This window comes from Salmo salar, chromosome 10 (genome assembly GCF_965601325.2).
Source record: "Salmo salar chromosome 10, fSalSal1, whole genome shotgun sequence".
Classification (NCBI taxonomy): domain Eukaryota; kingdom Metazoa; phylum Chordata; class Actinopteri; order Salmoniformes; family Salmonidae; genus Salmo; species Salmo salar.
The window spans coordinates 94,152,965-94,177,767 of NC_138300.1; the positions used below are offsets into that span (position 1 = coordinate 94,152,965).

Consider the following 24,803-nt stretch of genomic DNA (forward strand, 5'->3'; position numbering starts at 1 on the left):
TTATTGATTCACCTGCGTTTCCAGTGGTGCTGGGGGTCCCCTGGCTGGCTGGTCACAATCCCCTCATTTCATGGAAACAGGGGGTTCTCCAGGGGTGGTTGGAGGAGTGTTCAGGGAAATGTCTAGGAGTTTCCATAGGTGCCACGTCGGTGGAGAGTCCAGACCAGGTGTCCACCGTGCGCATTCCCCCTGAATACGCCGATTTGGCGATCGCTTTTTGTAAAAAGAGAGCGACTAAATTACCACCTCATCGACAAGGGGATTGTGCGATAGATCTCCAGGTTAACGCTGCGCTTCCCAGGAGTCACGTGTACCCCTTGTCACAAGAGGAGACGGCGGCTATGGAGACATACGTCACGGAATCCTTGGGACAGGGGTACATTCGGCCCTCCATCTCACCCGCTTCCTCGAGTTTCTTTTTTGTGAAGAAAAAGGAGGGAGGTCTGCGTCCGTGCATTGATTATAGAGGTCTAAACGCGATCACGGTGGGGTTTAGTTACCCACTACCTCTTATCGCTACGGCGGTGGAATCATTTCACGGAGCACAGTTCTTCACAAAATTGGATCTCAGGAGCGCGTATAACCTGGTGCGTATCAAGAAGGGAGATGAGTGGAAAACCGCCTTTAGTACCACATCAGGCCATTATGAGTACCTCGTCATGCCGTATGGGTTGAAAAATGCTCCAGCCGTCTTTCAATCCTTTGTTGACGAGATTCTCAGGGACCTGCACGGGCAGGGCGTGATTGTCTATATCGATGACATTCTGATATATTCCGCCACCCGCTCCGCGCATGTGTCCCTGGTGCGCAGGGTGCTTGGTAGACTGCTGGAGCATGACCTATACGTTAAGGCTGAGAAGTGTGAGTTTTTCAAACGAGCCGTCTCCTTTCTGGGTTATCGCATTTCCACCACGGGGGTGGTGATGGAGTGTGACCGCGTTAAGGCCGTGCGTAATTGGCCGACTCCAACCACGGTGAAGGAAGTGCAGCGGTTCTTGGGCTTTGCCAACTACTACCGGAGGTTTATCCGGGGGTTTGGCCAGGTAGCGGCTCCCATTACCTCACTGCTGAAGGGGGGGCCGGCGCGTTTGAGATGGTCGACGGAGGCGGACGGAGCCTTCAAGAAGTTGAAGACCCTGTTCACCGACGCGCCCGTGTTGGCGCACCCGGACCCGTCTTTAGCGTTCGTAGTAGAGGTGGACGCATCCGAGGCTGGGGTGGGTGCCGTGCTATCACAGCGCTCGGGTGCGCCACCGAAACTCCGCCCCTGCGCTTTCTTCTCAGGGAAGCTCAGTTCGGCGGAGCGTAACTACGATGTGGGGGACAGGGAGTTGCTAGCGGTAGTCAAAGCCTTGAGGGTGTGGCGACACTGGCTTGAGGGGGCTAAGCACCCCTTTCTCATCTGGACCGACCACCGAAACCTGGAGTACATCCGGGCAGCGAGGAGACTGAATCCACGTCAGGCAAGGTGGGCCATGTTCTTCGCCCGGTTTAGGTTTACCATCTCATATAGACCGGGTTCCCTTAATACTAAAGCCGACGAGCTGTCCCGTCTGTATGACACGGATGACCGCCCCATCGATCCAACTCCCATCATTCCAGCGTCTAGGCTGGTGGCACCAGTGGTGTGGGAGGTGGACGCGGACATCGAGCGGGCACTGGTGTTGGATCCTGCGCCTGCGCAGGTGCCCGTGGGGCGCATGTATGTGCCGCTCCCTTTTTTTATGTTTTCTCACCTGCCCTGAGTTAGGTAATTAAGAGGGCTATTTAGTTCAGCTGGCCCGCACCCTATTGTGCGGGATTGTTTTTCTGTGTGTCAACTGCGTTTGTTGACTGTGCTTGTCCATTGTATTTTTCCCTGTTGTTGGGAGACCTTTTATTTTGTACGGGTGGTTCCATTAAAATTACCACACAGTGTTCGCTGCTTCCTGCGCTTCTTTCCGCCACACCACAGACAAGACGTTACAAGTGCTTAGGTCTTTCAGCTTTCTACAAGAGATTGTCAACTGGGGTTCATATTGGGTTCTGGGGGGAACACCATCTTAGATTCAATAAAATGTCTTATTTGCGGATAGCCAAAGAATTGTCTGTGTGGTACAGAAAATGATTTCCTGAAACGTTAGCAATGGCTCAAAGTTGTTTTGTAGTGTACTTAGTTTCACATATCTTTGTATTTAGAAGGATCTAGTAGGCCTAATCGTCATTGTTCATTCTAGTGATACTGAAATTACACTAATGGTTAGATTTTTTTTATAGGACTTAAGTTAATAATGAGATTTGATGACAAAGCACTGGTCAAACAAAAGATTGATGTTCTTTCGTACCAAGATGAATTGGAATATATGGAATATTTTTGGTAGGCAGTGTCGATAGTGCAAAAAGGCTTTTATGTCATTTGGATTCAGAATGTTTCTGCTTTTCAATTCCTTACCTACTCAGCTAAATGAGGTCTCTGGGGGTAAAGATTGTTTTATCCGCCATCAAGGCAAGGGGGTAATTACCAAGGCAGCAGATAGTTTAGTTTTGTCTAGACAAGTGTCTCACCACCACCAGTACACACTTCAGGTCAAGCCAAATAGGGCGATGGCCACAGAATTATACTGACAAGGGCAAACATTTCTATATACAAAAAAGTAACACTTGGAGTTTTTTGGGGGGGCATAATGATATTATTAACTAACTGTAGGCCCTCATTGCCTGATTTGCTTTATTAGTGTGACGTCAGTGTTTCCGGACAGCTCTAATCTTTGTGGCTAAGTAGAGAATTTTGCAGACAGCAATAGGAGCAAGACAGAACAGGTCTTCACTGTGGCTATAGAACTAACACTACACAATGATATTTTCAAAGTGTCTGGGCTCTAATACCTTTGGTTGACTTTTCTTTGCTAAACTATATTGTGCCCATGCGCAAAATCTGAGGTGAGTTTTCGTCTGCAGTTTTTTCTGGTCATGGAAAAACATTTCATTCCACATGTTCTAGTCTAAACCAATACAGAGGCGAAATCTACCGTAATTGTTTTTGAAGCACACACCCATTATACGTTTTGGGGAATTTTCCATGACTGGGTCTTCATATTCTCAGTTTCTCAGCGTTTGTCATAGTAAACATGCTGTGTGACAAAGTAGAGTGACAACTGGGAATGTAGTTTCCAATTGAAGTCCACTCCTTTAAGTGCTGTAAAATACAACACAAACCGATGCCCAACGGCTTCATTTTTGGCATTACTTTGACTTTGGCAGTATTGGGCTATAGTACATACTACAGCCCAATAACGCTGTTAACTAAGGGTGAACTGTGAGTCACACACTACTCCAGACATGATTTAAGAACTTGTTGAGTATTGTGATAGAAATAAAATGATACATTACATCTCTTGCCTAGTGTCAGCTGAGACAGTGTCTTTTTGATTGGGAAATAATTTCACAGACCTGTAGTGGACATGGATCCTTGATCTGTTTATGGGTGGTTGGATTTCACTAGCAGGCTAGAGGCTAGGGAGAGGTGGAGGTGGTGAGAACCTAGAGATGTGCTCATTTAGATAGTCTGTCTATCTCACCTTGGTGGACGGCTCCAGTTTCAGAGCCTTCTTCAGTATCTCCATTGCCTCCCCGTACTCGCTCTTGTCTGACAGAAGCTGCAAACAAATTGCAGTATCTCTGAACAGCTAAATCAACATCATCCTTCAGTAGTATACTGTACATGTTTCAGTAGTACATGTTGATTTGCAGTAAATATTTACACTCATCTAAAATATCTGAATAGTGTTATGTAATAGATTTATTCATGCACCCAGGCACTGTAGACTAATGACAGTGGATTGAAGGTGAGGTAATGTGATGTTAGTGTGTCCCTCACCTTTCCTGTCCTGAAGAGGGCTTTGACATTTTGTGGGTCCAGGGACAAAACATCCCGGCTGGTGTGTAGTGCGTCGTCGTACTGCTCCAGTTTCAGCTGAGCCGCTGCCAGGTTGTTGAGACACTTCACCCGGTAGTCCTGCACCTCCTCCCCCTCCACCAGCACAGCACTTCCACCATCTAGGGGAAACAGGCCACACAGCCTCTCACACCTGGACTATTGTCATGTATATGTACTGGGAGCCCCAGTTTTTCTAGGTTTCATGGCGAATTATATACTTACAAAGGAACTGAACGGAGGAGAGACTGGGTATTTGATGTACTAAGGACATCTGTATGTTTGTTTGCCACAGTTATAAAAATCCAATGTTAAAGGCCTAGTGCAGTCAAAAATGTGATGGTCCTGTATTTTATATACACTGTGTATACCAAACATTAGGAACACCTTCCTAGTACTGAGTTGCACACCCTTTTGCCCTCAGAACAGCCTCAATTCGTCGGGCATGAACTCTACAAGGTATCAAATAAAATAAAATGTTATTGGTCACAAACACATATTTAGCAGATATTATTGCGGATGTAGTGAAATGCTTGAGAAAGCGTTCCACAGCGATCAAATCAAATGTTATTTATCACATGCGACGAATACAACAGGTGTAGAACGGTTAGAACATCTACTTTGTGCATGACACAAGTCATTTTTCCAACAATTGTTTATAGACAGATTATTTCACTTATAATTCACTGCATCACAATTCCAGTGGGTCAGAAGTTTACATACACTAAGTTGACTGTGCCTTTAAACAGCTTGGAAAATTCCAGAAAATGATGTCATGGCTTTAGAAGCTTCTGATAGGCTAATTGACATCATTTGAGTCAATTGGAGGTGTACCTGTGGATGTATTTCAAGGCCTTCCTTTAAACTCATTGCCTCTTTGCTTGACATCATGGGAAAATCAAAATAAATCAGCCAAGACCTCAGAAAACAATTGTGGACCTCCACAAGTCTGGTTCATCCTTGGGAACAATTTCCAAATGCCTGGAGGTACCACGTTTATCTGTACAAACAATAGTACGCAAGTATAAAAACCATGGGACCACGCAGCCGTCATACCGCTCAGGAAGGAGACGAGTTCTGTCTCCTAGAGATGAACGTACCTTGGTGCGAAAAGTGCAAATCAATCCCAGAACAACAGCAAAGGACCTTGTGAAGATGCTGGAGGAAACAGGTACAAAAGTATCTATATCTACATAGTAAAACGAGTCCTACGTCATCATAACCTGAAAGTCTGCTCAGCAAGGAAGAAACCACTGCTCCAAAACCGCCATAAAAAAGCCAGACTACGGTTTGCAACTGCACATGACGACAAAAATGTTACTTTTTGGAGAAATGTCCTCTGGTCTGATGAAACAAAAATAGAACTGTTTGGCCATAATGACCATAGTTATGTTTGGAGGGAAAAGGGGGAGTCTTGCAAGCATCATGAAATGTGGGGGTGCTTTATAGCAGGAGGGACTGGTGCACTTCATAAAATAGATGGCATCATGAGGAAAGAAAATTATGTGGATATATTGAAGCAACATCTCAAGACATCAGTCAGGAAGTTAAAGCTTGGTCGCAAATGGGTCTTCCAAATGAACAATGACCCCAAGCATACTTCCAAAGTTGTGGCAAAATGGCTTAAGGACAACAAAGTCAAGGTATTGGAGTGGCCATCACAAGACCGGACCTCAATCCTATAGAAAATCTGTGGGCAGAACTGAAAAAGCGTGTGCAAGCAAGAAGGGCTACAAACCTGACTCAGTTACACCAGCTCTGTCAGGAGGAATGGGCAAACATTCACCCAACTTATTGTGGGAAGCTTGTGGAAGGCTACACGAAACGTTTGACCCAAGTTAAACAATTTAAAGGCAATGCTACCAAATACTAATTGAGAGTATGTGAATGTGATGGGAATGTGATGAAAGAAATAAAAGCTGAAATAAATCATTCTCTCTACTATTGTTCTGACATTTCACATTCTTAAAATAAAGTGGTGATCCTAACTGACCTAAGACAGGGATTTTTACTAGGATTAAATGTCAGGAATTGTGAAAATACTGAGTTTAAATGTATTTGGCTAAGGTATATGTAAACTTCCGACTTCAACTGTATATACAGGGGGTAATCGAGGTAATTGAGGTAATATGTACATGTAGGTAGGGGTAAAGGGACTTTGCATAGATAATAAACAGCGAGTAGCAGGAGTGTAAAAAAAAAAGGGGGGGGGGGTCAATGCAAATAGCCATTTGCTTAGCTGTTCAGCAGTCTTATGGCTTGGGGGTAGAGGCTGTTCAAAAGCCTTTTAGACCTAGATTTGGTGCTCCAGTACCGCCTGCCGTGCGGTAGCAGAGAGAAAAGTCTATGACTAGGGTGGCTGGAGTCTTTGGCAAATTTCAGGGCCTTCCTCTGACACCGCCTGGTATAGAGGTCCTGGATGGCAGGAAGCTTGGCCCCACTGATGTACTGGGCTGTACGCACTACCCTCTGTAGCGCCTTGCGGTCAGAGGCCGAGCAGTTGCCATACCAGGCAATGATGCAGCCAGTCAGGATGCTCTCAATGCTGCAGCTGTATAATATTTTGAGGATCTGAGGACCCATGCCAAATCTTTTCAGTCTCCTGTGTGTGAATAGGCGTTGTCGTGCCCTCTTCACGACTGTCTTGGTGTTTTTGCACCATTATAGCTTGTTGGTGATGTGGACACCAAGGAACATGAAGCGGGAAGATGTGTTGTTGTCTACCCTTTCCACCTGGGGTGGCCCGTCAGGAAGTCCAGGATCCAGATGCAGAGGGAGGTGTTTAGTCCCAGGGTCCTTAGCTTAGTGCTGAGCTTTAAAGGCTCTATGGTGTTGAACGCTGAGCTGTAGTCAATAAACAACATTCTCACATAGGTGTTCCTTTTGTCCAGGTGGGAAAGGGCAGTGTTTGAGTGCAATAGAGATTGTGTCATCTGTGGATCTGTTGGGGTGGTATGCAAATTGCTGGCCCATGTTGACTCCAATACTTCCCACAGTTGTGTCAAGTTGAATGGATGTTCTTTGGGTGGTATACCATTCTTGATAGACACAGGAAACTATTGAGTGTGAAAACTCAGCAGCGTTGCAGTTCTTGACACAAACCGGTGCACTTGACACCTACTACCATACCCCGTTCAAAGGCAATCCAATCTTTTGTCTTGCCCATTCACCCTCTGAATGGCACACATATACACAATCTCAATTGTCTCAAGGTTTAAAAATCCTTCTTTAACCTGTCTCCTCCCCTTCATCTACACTGATTTGAAGTGGATTTAACAAGTGACATCAATAAGGGATCATAGCTTTCACCTGGATTCACCTGGTCAGTCTATGTCATGGAAAGAGCAGGTGTTCTTAAACCTTGTGTGGTGTTCATGTTTTTGTTATTCACCCAATGTTCACCGGTCTGAGGGACCCACAACATTATTGGGTTTTTAAAACAATACAGCCATAACAATTAACGTAAAAATACTTAAAACTTAGATGTTGACATATCAATTACAAGCAATATAGACAGCATACATGGTTAATATTTGCCATTTACCTCTGCTAGATCACATTATCAATAAAAACGCAATTAAAAATTCAATTATAATCAAGAAATGGGTGGAATAAATCATGTTTATCTTGAACAAATATAAATAAAACAAGGTTTTCATCAATATTGATGTTTATTGCATTGAAGTGAACAAATTGGAAGGACAAATTTAAATACTGTATTTTATGGAAACGATAAATGCGCCCCATTGAACACAAATTAAGGCCGGTCTACACACCACATGAGGGACAGAGGTTTACGTGTGTGTGTGTGTGTGTGTGTGTGTGTGTGTGTGTGTGTGTGTGTGTGTGTGTGTGTGTGTGTGTGTTCCAAATGTATTTCTTGCACTTGATGCATGTGTACTGTGTCTTCCTGTCCTTCTTGGGTCCACACACATCACAACACTTCTTCTTGTTGCTACCAGCTGCAATCTAGAATGATGAAAACACAATTTTACTAACATCTCACTCACTCACTCACTCACTCACTCACTCACTCACTCACTCACTCACTCACAGATAGCAGGCCAAGGTAGGAGAGTCGGACACGCACATGCAACAACATCACTCACACTTACGGTATTGGAGTTGTTGGTTCTGTAGGTCGGGCGGATGGGGCACTAGTATCCTCCTGAATCCTCCTCATGATGGCTGCAGAAGCTGGGATCCTTGGGATATGTTGCCTCCTCTGGATTTGAGGTCTTACCAATGCCTTGCCCAGCTCCTCGAGCAAGAGCCGTCTCCTCTGGAGCTTCTCTCTGTCCCAATCTGGGTTCAACGCCATCCAGATGACAAACGCGTTGTACGCCGAGATGTCCAAGATGTTGAAGAATATCACAAGTGACCAGCGTAGGGTTCTTCTTTTGCAGCTGTAGTCAGTCACCAGCTTGTCTAAATTGTCCACCCCTCCTTTTGTGGCATTGTAATCCATTATGATTTCTAGTTTTTGATGTTCCTGGCCACAGATTCTCCCATCCCTATACAGCATACTCATGAGTACCATATTTTTGCCTTTCTTTGGCACATAGGATACTAGGTATGTGTAGGCAGTGAACACAAACTCTGAGGAATTTATAGACCTGTTCCGTGTATTCAACAGCTGAGTTGGGAGCTATGGCTTGTTTTTTCGTACTGTTCTTACCATCGTCAGCTTCCTCTTGAGGAGCACCTGTCCCAGTTTGTGCAAAGTAAAAAAGTTATTGCATGTGATGTTGTGGACATGGAGTCCCTGTGTCACGTCGAGGACAACCCGCATCCCTTGGTTCTTCTCAGGGTCTCCTCCATCTGGCTTCCCCGTATACACTTGCAAGTTCCACCTACATGATGAAGCAGCATCACAGGCAGCCCAGATCTGGATTTCATATTTTAGACGGTATAATCTGCCTGAAGGTGCAGAGGCCTCTAAATGGCAGAAGCTGCTCATCAACAGTAACGTTGGGCCCAGGGTTGTAAAACAGGGGAAGCTAGCTGCAACCCACTTGTCCTACACTGACCTGATTGCAGCTAGCTTGTCTCTCTATGGATAATCCTGGAAATTATGTGGAAGTTTTCCAGAGACATTGTTGCACGGAAAGTTCTCTGCCAGTTCCTGCATCCCACAGGGATTCTGTCGATTCCCCAATGGATCTGAAAACACCAGAGTTTGGTCCATCTCCTTCCATCTCTCTCCAAAAACATGCCTTCCCTCCAAATTAGTCCAGTCCAGAATGATTTTCTGGATGGTCTCTGGGATGGACAGTTCAAAAGAAGACTTTGTGTCCTGCACACGAGTAACCGCAATTTCACCATTCAATTTTCACCATTCAACCTCAGCCAGCCACCATTCAATTTCACAATTTTTTGACATCCATATTTTCTCCTCTTGCAGACTGCTGTTGAGCTGGTTGCTGACGGGCTGGTCCTGAGGCTGGCTGAGGTTCAATCTCATCCTCTTCTTCCAACTCACTGTCAGACTCCGAATTGACAGAGACATGATCCTCATATTCGGAAAATTGGAAGTGGAAGACACTCCTTCCACACTCCTTCCAGACTAGCTTCCCTCTCTGCAAAAATTATTTCTAAGGCCCTCTGAGCAGAGATTATTTTTGCCTTACTGATTAATTGTGATAAGGAGCCACACATGCAAAGCTATTTATTTGTTGTGTCCTTCCCCCAATTTGCACCTGGCTGGGGTAGAGTGTAGGATAATCCAGCATTTTTTACAATGTATCAAAATAATGTATTGAAATAATGTATCGTAATAACATTGTGCAGGTTCCCGCAAGACATTGTGTAGTTTCACACACTACAAAGGGTAAAGAGTGCGAGAAAAGCGGGAGACAGGCAGAGAGACAGACCGGTTATTGGTGCTATGTTGAATCAGCAGGCCCAAGGAGGAGGAAGACAGAGTGTAGGTACACAGCAAACCTTTTTGTTTAATTTGTACTTGTTTTCACCTACACACACAATTTCCCACACTTTTATTACCCTTGGGTCCAGTGGACTTGAACACCACATATGCAATACAAATGTGTAGGGTGGTGCACAATGTGCACTCAATGAAAATGTGTTTTCATTGAGGCCAATGAGTCTCAGGTTGAAAAAATTATTCATTGTATCATTTTTCTTTTAGTAAACATTGAAACTGGGTCCCACAGACCTGAACACAACACAAGGGTTAGTGTTTTGTATACTCAGTGTATATGGCTACACTATGAGTTTGGAATAATACTGTGAAAATTATGATAATGCCCTTTTAGTTTATGGGAGAGTGGGGTAAGTTGAACAACCCATTGTTTCTAGGAAACTATACACACAATTCATGAAAAAAGTAATAATAATAATAATTGGACCCAATATTTAAGAAGAGGTTATCCTTTCTTGGAGTCTAAGAAACCTTATGGAAAAAGTTGTAAGCGAATAACATTTTGACCAAGTCAAATTCATTTATTGTGTTAAGGGATTTAAGATATTTGTGTTTCATGATGCTTGTATCTAAATCAAAGTAGATCTTTTTAAGATTGTTCTATACATAATTTGGGTTCTCTAAACACAGCATGAAAGTGTGTCCTTGTAGCTGTGTGGGCTAATATAATCCAAATGTTTGGCTTGGTGTAAGTTGAGCCAATGGCCATGGGGTACAGTGGCTTGCGAAAGTATTCACCCCCTTGGCATTTTTCCTATTTTGTTGCCTTACAACCTAGAATTATAATGGATTTTTGGGGTGTTCGTATCATTTGATTTACACAACATGCCTACCACTTTGAAGATGCAAAATATTTTTTATCGTGAAACAAACATAAAACTTGAGTGTGCATAACTATTCATCCCCCCCAAAGTCAATACTTTGTAGAGCCACATTTTGCAGCAATTACAGCTGCAAGTCTCTTGGGGTATGTCTCTATAAGCTTGGCACATCTAGCCACTGTGATTTTTGCCCATTCTTCAAGGCAAAATTGCTCCAGCTCCTTCAAGTTGGATGGGTTCCGCTGGTGTACAACAATCTTTAAGTCATACCACAGATTCTCAATTGGATTGAGGTCTGGGCTTTGACTAAGCCATTCCAAGACATTTAAATGAATCCCCTTAAACCATTCGAGTGTTGCTTTAGCAGTATGCTTAGGGTCATTGTCCTGCTGGAATCTCTGAAAGATTCTTGAGGTTTCCCCTCAAGAATTTCCCTGTATTTAGTGCCATCCATCATTCCTCCAATTCTGACCAGTTTCCCAGTCCCTGCCGATGAAAAACATCCCCACAGCATGATGCTGCCACCACCATGCTTCACTGTGGGGATGGTATTCTCTGGGTGATGAGAGGTGTTGGGTTTGCACCAGAAATAGTGTTTTCCTTGATTGCCAAAAAGCTACATTTTAGTCTCATCTGACCAGAGTACCTTCTTCCATATGTTTGGGGAGTCTCCCACATGTCTTTTGGCGAACACCAAATGTGTTTGCTTATTTTTTTCTTTAAGCAATGGCTTTTTTTCTGGCCACTCTTCCATAAAGCCCAGCTCTGTGGAGTGTATGGCTTAAAGTGGTCCTATTGACAGATACCCCAATCTCCGCTGTGGAGCTTTGCAGCTCCTTCAGGGTTATCTTTGGTTTCTTTGTTGCCTCTCTGATTAATTCCCTCCTTGCCTGATCCGTGATTTTTGGTGGGCGGCCCTCTCTTGGCAGGTTTGTTGTGGTGCCATATTCTTTCCATTTTTTAATAATGGATTTAATGGTGTTCCGTGGGATTTTCAGAAGTTTCAGATATTTTTTTATAACCCAACCCTGATCTCTACTTCTCCACAACTTTGTCCCTGACCTGTTTGGAGAGCTCCTTGGTCTTCATGGTGCCGCTTGCTTGGTGGCGCCCCTTGCTTAGTGGTGTTGCAGACTCTGGGGCCTTTCAGAACAGGTGTGTATATATACTGTCATGTGACACTTATATTGCACACAGGTGGACTTTATTTAACTAATTATGTGACTTCTGAAAGTAATTGGTTGCACCATATCTTGTTTAGGGGCTTCATAGCAAAGGGGTGAATACATTTGCATGCACCACTTTTCCGTTTTTTATATTTTAGAATTTGAAACAAGTTATTTCTTCCATTTCACTTTACCATTTTAAACTATTTTGTGTATGTCCATTACATTAAATCCAATTAAAAATATTTTTAAATTACAGGTTGTAATGCAACAAAATAGGAAAAACGCCAAGGGGGATGAATACTTTTGCAAGGCACTGTAAGTTAATTTTTTTAATATATTTTTTTATTTAACCTTTATTTAACTAGGCAAGTCAGTTGAGAACAAATTCTTATTTACAATGACGGCCAAACCCAGATGACGCTGTGCTAATTGTGCGCCACCCAGTGGGATTCCCAATCACAGCCGGTTGTGATACAGTCTGGGTTCAAACCAAGGTGTCTGTAGTGACGCCTCTAGCACTGAGATGCAGTTCCTTAGACCCATGCGCCACTCGGGAGCCAATGGATGAGCCAATGACAAGTTGAGGAAATGTAAGTGTTTTCTTCCCAGGTGTAATGCAAGGTAACACCAGGGCCTGGCCTATGTTAAGTGTAAACAAAAAAAGTACAAAGTGTTTGTTAGGTGCTAAGTCTGTGTTAAAGTCCCTTAGAATGATAAAATGGAGTAGGTTGTACCAAGAGATCACTTTCTTTGGACAAGCTATGTTTTAAAATGAATGTTTACATTACATTATTATTTCCAGGGATATACCACATCCTGAAATATAGGTAGATATCTTTGTTAGAAATAATACTGTAGTTCCCTTGACTGATTGCTCACCTCACCCCACACTCCCTAAGAGCTGTTTGAAAAGACTGCTTGAAATTTCAGCCTGTTTTGGTGGGATGTAGTTTTGGCCTGCCTGGTAAATAGATAGACCAAAAAGAAAGAGTTTCAAACCTCTCCGCCAATAACAGCTAGTTTTCAATTTTCCCCTCCCCACTGAGACAGACAGTTCTAGTACAATTCTTGCTAGAGAAATTGTTATTTGCAAAGAAGCTATTTTTGTTTCTTTTTGACAATTTTAACATATTTTCAGTCTCCGAACAGTGGTGAATGGAAAGATACATCTGTTACACAAACACCAAAAACTGTAATGAGTTTTGGCGATTGTCATTAGGCCAGAATTCATGTGTTCACTGCTGTCTGCATCTCGGTGTTGGCCACTTATCTCTGCCTTGGAAAAATTTCTGTTTTCTTGTCAAACCACATCAAATCAAATCAAATGTATTTATATAGCCCTTCTTACATCAGCTGATATATCAAAGTGCTGTACAGAAACCCAGCCTAAAACCCCAAACAGCAAGAAATGCAGGTGTAGAAGCACACATTTTGGAGCATAGGCTATACCACCCGTTTTCAAATCCATATGCTCATTTTCTATGCCTCTGACATTTGATAATTAAAAATATATATATATTTAACCTTTATTTAACTAGGCAAGTCAATAAAGAACAAATTCTTCTTTACAATGACGGCCTACCATTAGTCTAAGATATTTGAGGGATTGTTGTTAGCAGAGCTATGTTAGGATGTAGATTAGGGGGATGGAGCAGCTATTCAAGGATTTAAAGGATATTCTAGAGACAGACAAGGTTGATTCTTCTCGCTCAGATTCCAGGAGTGTGGTTATGCCATTGTGTATTCAAGTGTGAATGGTGACTAGAGACATAAAACAGAGTATTTTGATGCAAGTTTTATTTATATGTTGTATTTATTTATCTGACAGAAACCATCCCAGCATGTGAAACTTTGCTTTACAAAAACACAATGCTACATCGATGCCCTACATCGTAGTGCAATGACTATCTGTGGTAATCCCAAGAGAAACTTATATATCTGTTGGGATATGCAGTGATAATTCTAATGCAGATATTCAATGATGGAGTTAAATTCCATCTATTGAATTTCTGAATATTCGCTAGCATTATCTCACCCGCTCATCTGGCAAATTCACAGTCTTGTTGCATCGAATATATTCATTGCTTATTAAGTGCTGAGGAAAATGTAACCATTGGCCCATCATCATTGATACATTTAGAGGCAGCCCATGCTCTTCTCCTCACTGACTCATTTCTGTCAAATGTCTCTCTTGGGTCCACCCTGCCTTTCCAGCAATTAAAATGATTAAGGACCTTGAATTAACATGAAAGTTTATTAGGTTTGATTACCATAAGAATTAACAATAACATTTCCCCTGACAGTCACCTCTGGTGGATGTGCCTCTGCATTATGATAGTATGATTAGTGCTGAGATGGACTAGCAGTAAGCCATGAGGAGACTATCATGCAATTGGGTGCTGGAAATGTGGAAGCTGTATTTTTCTGAAGTGTGCCGGTTATAAAAAAAATCTGTTTACTGCTGTGTGTGTGTGTGTGTGTGTGTGTGCGTGTGCGTGCGTGCGTGTATGTGTGTGTCCATGTGTGTGTGCGTGTGTGTATGTAGCAGGATGCACGTGATGAAGGAAGGGATTACCTTCAGAGCGTGTAGTAAGGACGTCCAGAGCCATCCAGTAGGCCCTGGCAGCCATGCTGTACTCCTCCCTCTGGAAGTGGAAGTTCCCCCGCTCTCGTTTCTGGTTGCCGATGCGGATACGGTCAGAGATGGGGATAATCAGGGGGTCGGGCTTCTCTCTGATGTTCAGGAGTTGTAGCTGGTAGAGTAAGGGGGCCCAGGCTGGAATATCAGGCTCCCTGACAAAAAACAAATACACACACATACACAAACCTTCATTCACACTCAGACTGGTGCAATGTGGAGAGCCTCAGACAATAGGCACTGTCTAAATATCTTTGATTGTCACAAATCCTTGTGTGTAAATATGCTGGGTCAGTACATATCATAGCTCTTATGTTGACTTGAAAACATCACAAAAACGGTTGTTCTGAAGTAATTCTCCACGTGCCTTCATTTGCCAATATCACAACTAAGTTTTATGTTGTTTTGGTTACATCTTAATTGATTGGACTGCATATTGATCGGTGACTTCACCTGCAATATATATTAGTAGACACCCAATTTCTGCTATCTGGTCAATAGGGAACTGGTACTGTTAAAATGTGATATATTCCTGTCTGTTGAAAAGTTAGTGGTCATGCGCACATCCTTAAACAACTAAGGTGTTTGGCTAATAAAGGATACTTGAAAAAGAAGAGAGGTGCGCACACTGAATATGCTCCAGTTTGTCACCTTTATTGGACAACGTTTTGATCCTTCATGGATCTTCGTCAGGTCATATTGGATCGAAGTGCTGTCCAGTAAAGGTGGTAAATTTGGGAGCATATTCAGTGTGCGGGCCTCTGCGGGCCTCTCTTCTTTTTCATATTGCTGTCCATTCACCCTCGTTTTGACAGCTGTTCTCTCCCAGGGCAGTGTTGCTACAGTGAATTAAAGTGTAATATGTAAGTCAGCATGAGTACTTGGGTTTGTGAACTTGTGAGGGTATTCCAATCCCTCAAAACAGGCAAGAAATATAATCTGGTCCACCTGTGAGTTACACCTGTGAGTTACTGATTGCTTCAGCTTACCCAAGATTGACTCAGAAGGAACGTTCATTTGGTTCTCCAGATGATCATCTGGTCCCTGTGACCCCATAGCACAAAATAGGGTAACTGGGTAACGGCTCTGATTCCGAAGGGGGTGTGTGTGTGCACACATGCATGACATGGGCTCTCTTAATTTGGTGATGTTTAGCAGAGGGAGCTGTAGGTTGAATTTAGTGGAACTTATTTTGGTGGAAAGCTCCACAATTCCCATACTATATGTGAACATCTAGAAGATACAGTGCACAGCCCTTGCTTAATTATAGTGCAAGTGGTAAACCCCCTCTCATTATCGTCCAGCATTCAATCTAAAGACATAATTATCAGGTGCCATTCTGATTCATTAGCTTCCTAAGTATGTCAAGGTCATACTGTAAGCCAAAATAAATGAATAAAACTAACTTCACTTTAAAAAAACGGAAATAAAAAGTAAGGGATCATATTTAAAATGCAGCTCTAAAGAGTACTGGTCTGAAACTATGCCTGATACTAATAAGTCCAGTTGTCATTGTTGCAAGGTGATAGCACTGTGGTGTGTCAGATCATGAATTATTCAAACAGGTTGTGTCAATTACACAATGTATGTCTGTCTAACAGAATTAGTATAGCTCCAGTCACTGTGTGGCTGTATCAGGAGGTGGAATCGGGTTACCTTTTCACCTCTCCACCCAAGGGACAACATCCTGTGTTATGTGATGCAGGAGCATGTAGCAGATGAGCTACAGTATGGCCTTGGAAACATGAGATGGATCCCTTTGCTTGGGACTGGAGGAAGTAGGGGCTTTGGATGAGTAGACAAAAAAAGAACTAGCTTTGTTTAGATTTCAGACTCCACCTTTAGTGATGCTGACCCTTTTCAGTGTGACTAGCTTGTAGACGGTGGAGGCTCCTCAGAGGAGGAAGTGGAGGACCATCCTCCTCGTTGAATTTCATAAAAATAAAAATAGTAAAACATTAATAGTTAAAACTATACTAAATATAATCACGTCACCAAATAATTGATTAAAACACACTATTTTGCAAAGAAGGTCTACAGTAGCCTCAACAGCACTCTGTAGGGTAGCACCATGGTGTAGCTGGAGGACAGCTAGTTTCCATCCTCCTCTGGGTACATTGACTTCAATACAAAACCTAGGAGGCTCATGTTTCTCACCCCCTTCCATAGACTTACACAGTAATTATGACAACTTCCGGAGGACGTCGTCCAACCTATCAGAGCTTTTGCAACATGAACTGACATGTTGCCACCCAATCAAAGGATCAGAGAATGAATCTAGTACTGAAAGCATAAACTACAGCTAGCTAGCACTGCAGTGCATAAAATGTGGTGAGTAATTGACTATAAGTGAGAGAAAGACAGAACAGTTTTGATCAAATTTATTTCTTTCAAAATGAAGGCGAAGCAAGAGAGAAATAGAGTGAAAGAGTGCCATTTTTTTCACTTACTTAGCTAGCAAATGCAGCTAGCTAGTTTAGCTTACTGAAACACCCTGCTCAAACAGAGGGATGCTATCGTAGCTAGCTGGCTATGACTATCCAATGCAACACCAGAACTCTTCAAAGGTCATGGTAAGCTTTTCATTTTACTAATTTATTGCCACCGGGGCCTGCCGGTGTAACTGCTTACTGACTGCACACTGTAACCTTCAGTGTTGCCAACTCATTTTCAGGGTAAATTGCTAGAGGCAGGTTGATTTGTTGCTAAAAGTTGCTAAATTACGTTGTGATGTCATTGCGTGATAACGTAAAACTGCGTCATTACATAGAATACACAATAACGTTACTCAAATTGACTGGCCATCTCGGCAAAAAATATGATTTGACATTTGTTCAGGTACAGACTGCCACTCTTTTCTGTATTTCTGGCTGTACATTTTTGATTGAGGCATGTTGATTGATGTTGTAAGTTCTGTTCAAGATCAAACATTCGTGACCAACTATATTCATTGGGTTTGGCTCGTCGAACCCGTACTACTGCTGCTGCAGTCAGCCAACAATGATTTGCAATTGGCTGAAATTGCTGCTGGCCTGCTGCTGCCTGTGCACGAGCTGAGCGCCTGCTGCTGACGTCACTCACAACGCACTTTTGCAGCCAGGCACGTGTGTTGTGACTGAGGGGAAATGCGTGCATTTTAGCTTTTGAGTCACTTTTCAAAAGTTGCTAAAATTTCCAAATACATTTTTTAAAGTAGCTAAATTTGTTGCTATGTGCTGTTTGAAAAAAACCTTGCCAGGGTAGTCTGAAAAGTTGCTAAATCTAGCAACAAAATTGCTAAGTTGGCATCACTGGTAACCTTACTGCTTGATTGTAATGGGTTTACTAACTCATTATTTCCATAAGTTAAGCTAACTATGACGTTACTTTCGCTAATATGATGAGAACGATGTAGGTTGTGTCTAGCGGTTTGGCTTGGAAAGGTTTATTCGCCTGGTCATATACACCTGATGTGTTGTGTATTGAAATCCACAAGCGAAGGGAAGAGGTGAGAGGAGGAGAGTGCATAGACGCGAGACGGAATACAACTTGGCTGCTATGAAAGTGAACTGTGTTCACGCGTGATCAGGGGTGTATTCATTCCGCCTATTCTGTTTAAAAATGTTTCTTAAACGGAAGCATATGGAACAAAAACGTGGATAAATATACCTGAATTTGTCCAATAGAATCTCTCTTTTGCAACTGTTGGACTAATGATTACACCCAATATCAGCTAGATGCAGGAAACAGTCCGAGGCAGTTTTGAATGTCACTGTCTGTCCATGCATGTATCACTGTCTGTCACCTCAAATTTGTCTCTTGACCTGTGTGCACCTACTTTACATTTTAAACGTTCATTCATATGCCAGGTTGTAGCAACCTCATGATGGGTATAGGGAAAATGTGTGTACCATGTAGTAGCCTAAACCTATTGCTGTTACATTGAACTAGGTGAATGGAATATGAATGACAGTCATCCAATATGCTGTAATAGAAAATAATTGTCCTCCCTCATCTTAAACGGCACTGACTGCTACTGCTCGTAGAATATTCAGATTTAGTATATGTAGATGTATAGCTGAATTTGATCACAGCCATGCTTACTGTAGGTGAACCCACAGAGCCTAGGTCCATGCAATATTTATCGAACAAGACCCTTCGAAGAGTTAATCTCCCTTTCAGTGTATTGGGCAAGTGTCCATAAGCACAGATGTGAGATGGAATGTATTCACAAAGTGAATGTGTTTATGTTCTGCCTGTGGTTTTGAAACATTCAAAGTTAATTGGGCTATTACTGGAAACTGTAATAAATCCCAAATGGCTTTGATAGGTTGGATATACTGTATTGTTGTTTGTCCTTTTTGTTGCGTACTACAGAGGAAGTATCCTTTCATGATTTGCCATCAATCTGTCCACCACCTTTCTTGACAAGTCCTCACAGGCATTATATTTATTTTAAAACAGCACAACAACTCATGGCATTGCATTCCACCTTCATATGGGATTTTCTTCTCATTCTGGTCACACATTCCATGTAAATCCATTGACCAGGATATATGACAATCACTGAGAATGTATAAATAGACAAACTAGAACAGTGATTTGATTCTTTTTGCCGTGTAGTTTTCCCTTTCTGCTCTTATCTCACTACATTTCACAATAGTCCAAAGGCTAGCCTACATTATAGGCCGTTCAATACACTACCTTTATTGAAAAACAAACATAGCTACTCAAACTGGCTGGCTGGAGGCTAAGACAAGCAGGTCACTGTTCCAAAGGGGTCCAGTTAGGGTAAATTCACTGGTTGAGATAAACTTGCTAAAGGTGGTCTCCCGAGTGGCGCAGTGGTCTAAGACACTGCATCACAGTTCTAAAGGCGTCACTACAGGCTGTGTCGCAGCCGGTCGTGACCGGGAGACCTATGAGGCGGCTCACAATTGGCCCAGCGTCGTCCAGGTTAGGGGAGGGTTTGGCTGGCCGGGATGTCCTTGTCCCATCGCTCTCTAGCGACTCCTTGTGGCGGGGCGGGCGCATGCACGCTGACCTCGGTCACCAGCTGTACGGTGTTTCCTCTGACACATTGGTGCGGCTGGCTTCCGGGTTAAGCGAGCAGTGTGTCAAGAAGCAGTGCGGCTTGACAGGGTCGTGTTTCGGAGGAGGCATGGCTCTCGACCTTCGCCTCTCCTGAGTCCGTACGGGAGTTGCAGCGATGGGACAAGATTGTAACTACCAATTGGATATCATGAAATAGGGGAGAAAAATGGGGGTAAAAAGTGAACAAAAATATTAAATAAAGTGTATCATAGGCCTAAAATCAATGAGCCCTGTCAGTTATGTCAGGAGAAAGCTGCATTGTTACTTTCACTTTCAAGTTACTTCTTATTACACTGGGTGTAAAGAATGTAGCTAGCTAGCTACTGCAGCAGCCTGTCAGTCCTGTGTATAGATAAGTATAACACTTGATATCTAAACTGGTAATGAAGCTTACACAGTGCATTAAGAGAGACATCTGTTTTATCTTGGTGGGATCAAGATCAATAGCCTTTAAACAATCCAATCCAAACAATCCAATCACAACACCATGATCAGCAGGCCAGTCTCAGCCACTGCACAGCCTTGTTATTTCTCTGCTGACATTTGGAGAGGAAGTAAGTCATATCAGGTCATGGAGGGTTTTACAGGATCACACAAAGGCACAAGGAGAGTGACTTTAATTGAGTCTGAACTGTGAGTCATTGGAAATAATAAATAATACCTTCCCTGCCATCGTGGTCCTGGAGTAGGTGACTGCATTTCATGGTTTCCAGAGAGGGACAGCTAATACAACCACTTTGCTGGAGGATGAGTCAGGTTTTATCAATGCAGGTAGCTGCCTCTCATCAGCCTCACGATGAGGATGCAAACTCAGATGACATCCCTAACACATGTAACCAAATACAGGCATGCACTACTCAAACACTGTAACCTACACACATGCATGCACATTTGCATCCGTGGGTCTGGGTCTGGGTCTGAAATTGAAGCCATATGCTGTTTCAAAGAGGTTTCTCAGAAAAAGGGTTATCATCCTCGTGCAGGATTCAACAGGTGACCTTTGGAACAAAATATAATGAAACACAGTTGCCAAAGGTTTTCCTCTTAAAGGTGTGATCACTACCATTCACTCGGTGGTGCAGAATTAAAGCAGATTTGTACAGTGCTTCTTAAACATACGTAGCTACAAGGCACTACCTATTGTGTAGCCTACAGAGAGCTAAAGTTCCATCAACCTAATTTTTTATCACCCCAAAATATGAATGGCTGTGAACTGCACCTACTATCCTCAAACCAAACAGGCAGTGCCAGTTGTCAGATGTAATTTGAGATCCCAACATTGTTAAATCTCTACTGGGTTAACAGTGTCACATAAGCCACTAGTGATTTGCCCCGTAGCCGGCTCAGTGAATGAGCCCCCAGGGCCTGATTAGTACAAGACAGGAAACACAGGCTGGTCAGTGGAACAAACTCATCTGAACTAACCCAGGCTGTGGCCTCCTAATGAAATCTGAACTTGGAACCTACTGGGGTGAAGGCAACTCTACACATTCCTTTGAGGCTATGCTTAGCAGAGCCTGGCACACAACCGATCGCTGTTGTAGCCTAAAGATGCCATTAGATTCTCTCATACATATACCGAAATTGTTTCAAAGTCTAAAGCCCAGCAAAGTAAGCCACCCACCCACAGTTAGCCACAACAAGAGTATATGTGTAGTTGAGAGTTTTTTAGGGGTTGTTATTGGCAGAGTACAGAGAAACTAGGGTATATAGCCTATATAACCTTTCTACAGGCCGATTGGAGTTGTCAAGCCTTGAGATGTGATGGAGTCATAAAGAGCCAAGCAGCAAAATAGAACACAGTAACTTAGGTCCTAGAAAAGTTTCACTCGTCAGGTAGAGTTAACCTTTAGGACTGACCCTATTCTGCCGGTCAACATCTGAACCGACACTGACTGACCTGAGTGAGGGTGGGGTAGAAATTATAAGAGACGTTGGCAAAAATATTTAGCTGAAGCAGCAAGTCTGCTAGTGGTGCTGAGAGTCAGAGAAGGGTTGAGGGAGTCACATTGACAGGCTCATCTGGCCTGGGGCTGTTCAGGCATTTTCTCTCTCTCCATTAAAGTATAGGCGTGTAAGGAGAGGCAACATTTACAGTAAACACTCAGCATGTTTTCTTATAACACGTGCAGTAGTATAAGTGACATGTACTGATAATCAAGGCAGAGTAATGTTTCATATGCAGTAGTCACGTCACTAGAATGTGTGTAACCCCTGCCATGCCATAGTGTTTGTTTGGATAATGGTCCTCACTTATGAAGGCTTTGTTTTGATTTCCTCTCTCCCCATGTCATCTCTATGGGATGCATGCATCCATGACTGATCCGTTTGACTCACAGAGAGCTGCAATGCGAATTTAATTAATTTAATTGAATGTTTATAGCTCTTAATGCAGCTGACTCATTATGTTATCTGTCAGGCAAACACCATATCAGTCTGAATAAAGGAAAAACATTTGTGGGGGAAAACATTTGACGTCAGGCACTTGAGTTTTTAAATGATGGAAATGCCCAGAAAGTGCCTCACCGTGGTTGCTATGAAGATAACCTACAATAGTATGCTGTTAATAAAAATAGATGTGTTCTAATACTACTCGGTGGAGGATTTATGAGGCATTCTAATGTTGTAAAAAACATCTCAATTGGATTGGTCACCAGACATTCATTTGCTTCTGTTTTGCGTTTTAGAGAGACTTGTGCAGCTCTGGACATAACACCAAAACAACCACACAAAGGTGCTTATCTCTAATCCTGCCCTCAGTGAAACGTCACAGCTGTTTTTCTGGCTCAGCGGTTCATTTACTGCAAAACAGTCCTCTGCTACTGTCTACAATACAAGGACTAGCCAACGTTTATTCTGTCAACTATGTACCTCTAACTGGGCTGCTGCCTCTGTGTGTTTTTACTATATTGTGTAATTTTATTCCCACTTCCACAAAATCCAATGAGGGAGGAAACAGCAGGGATCAAGGGTAGGTCCTGCCCACCGCCTGGGGGTGAGCTCTTCAAAAGTCCTCATATAATCTGCAGCAGGCCTCCTCAGCCTGTTAAAATGAATCCAATCTCAGGCCTGGGGCTAGCTGCAGTGCTTACAGTAGCTTTTTATAGGCATTTATGTGTGCCGGGGCATCTGAGAAGAGCTGGTGGAGGCAGATTGCTAAAACCACAGCTATACTATGACTCCTCTGTCTGGGGTTTAGAGAGACATGGGTCAACACTGTGACTAAAGGGGACTATTTTGAGACAGGACTGATTTGAGGGTGCGTCTCAAACCGCTGAATGAAATGGAATTGTGTGATGCAATGATCCCCATTTTTTATATTTGGTTCTGTTTCTGGAGGTCGGGTAACATATTTACACGTCATAAAGCCACACACCCGGCGCCAGGATGAAGTGACTAAACTGGGTGTACACTACATGATTTTGGCCACAATTTAGCTGTCCCAGACAAGTTATTGAGATCGGAGACAAAATCCCCATGTCGTTGCCTACTCGGGGCACATGGCCGTCACCGATGCTCGTTTAATGTGACCAGGCCAAAGGCACAATCTGAGGGCTACCGACCCCGTCTTTGAGCAGTCCCAGACGCCCCAATATTTTCAAACATGTTTGATTTTATCAGCACAAAATCTGCAATGCTCTTGTAGTGTGAGATGTGTTACGACAAGTTTTGGAGAATAGTGATCAGCAATAGCCAATGAGAGCTCGCCAGAGAAGAAGCCAGTGAGATGATGATGTTGTTTCGCATGACCCAGAATGTGTAGACTCTCGAGTAGGAGCGATGACTACTAGTATGCGTCTGTACTTGCCTTTAACCAAAGCCAAAGTGTCAAATCATTACAGCTCTGAAGTTCACAAGTAATGTTTTTCAATTCAAAATGTTGGCTCGAAATTTCAACTGTATGGCAAGATTGAATGTCTGACTGAACTTGTATGAGGCTGCTTTGAGCCACAGGTCATTTTAGCTATGTTACCAATCTAATCACATCATCACATCAGAATCTTGTAGTGTGTGACACCCCGTCTGTGCCAGATCATTTAGTGTGCGCAGCACTACATTGGCAAGACAAAAAACGACATGAAAGACGGTAGTTAATGTGAGAGGATGTTAGGATTTTGAAAGTTGTGTAGTGTACACCAGGTATAAGGGGGCAGTTAAAATCAGCACAATTTCTTGGGGTTCTTGCATTGGAATTATATTGAATCTGTTTATATCACAATATACCATAATGAACATAAAGTTCAAATGCCGAGACTCCGAGATCATTAAATGCTTTAGAAGTGACAGGTTGGCGAGAAATCTGCAGCCTTTCTCTGCTGGGCTGTATCAGAACAATGAAGAGCTCCCTACACAGTAAAGGCCATTTCGGTAATGAATATAGGCTACAAGATTGATAGGCTGTTTAAAATAGGTGAATTACCCTATGTGAATGCAGCCATACACACCGGTTTTACCAAAATAATGCAAACTAAATGCTGATAGTAGTAGCCGAGTTACAGTATTCATGCATACAAACAAAGTACTGAATAGCAGTTTGGCTTAGAATACCAACACAACTGCAAATGCAAACAAATTAATGCGAACAGAAAAAACAGCGGTACCAAAATATCAGATCGATAAAGGCATGACACCAAAAGCATTGTCGCACAAAGGCCAGGGTCCGATGGGAGCCCGGGTAGCAGGCACGCTTGGAGGAGTGGGCCCACTCCTGGACCGAGGAGCAGACAGCGTTAGGAACAAACATCTGGTTATCTGGGCCCCCCCTCAGGTTTTGCCTCATGAACGTACTTCCCTATTCCCTATTACCCCACTGAGTGTCGTTGCCAGGCACGAGGTGGGAAGGATGGTCTCGTGTTCCGGGCGTGTAGCCAAGGGGCTATAGTCCTCCAACGCCATTTTCACCACAAGAAGCTCACAATGGTGGGACCGGTCAGGATGAACCAAGATGGGAGCTGTGGTGAAACAGCTTGGGACCACGTGAACAGAACCTTGGGAGAGGTGAGAGCAGACAGGGGGAAGCCAGGGTGCTGTAACCCTGGATAAAGTGGATATAAAAGTTGACAAATCCCAGGAAACATTGCAGTTGCACTCTGGACGTAGACTGGGGCCAATCCACCACCGCTCTCACCTTCCCTGGATCCATCTGTACACTGCCTGCAGCGATGATGTAACCCAGGAAGGGGATGGTGGAGCAATGAAATTTGCACAAAAAGCTGGTTCTCCAGGAGGCATTGGAGAACCTGTCGGA

General features: G+C 43.2%; 1 protein-coding gene across 1 annotated transcript in view; it reads right to left on the reverse strand.

Moving 5' to 3' along the window:
- The window catches only part of LOC106561179 (peptidyl-prolyl cis-trans isomerase FKBP8), a 56,081-nt gene that overhangs the window by 5,073 nt on the left and 26,205 nt on the right, over nt 1-24,803 (reverse strand). The window contains exons 4-6 of the mRNA XM_014124853.3: nt 14,420-14,637; nt 3,857-4,035; nt 3,558-3,635 (exon numbers count right to left, since the gene is read on the reverse strand). Coding sequence (XP_013980328.1) covers nt 3,558-3,635; nt 3,857-4,035; nt 14,420-14,637 — 475 coding nt within the window. The remainder of the gene's footprint in view (nt 1-3,557; nt 3,636-3,856; nt 4,036-14,419; nt 14,638-24,803) is intronic.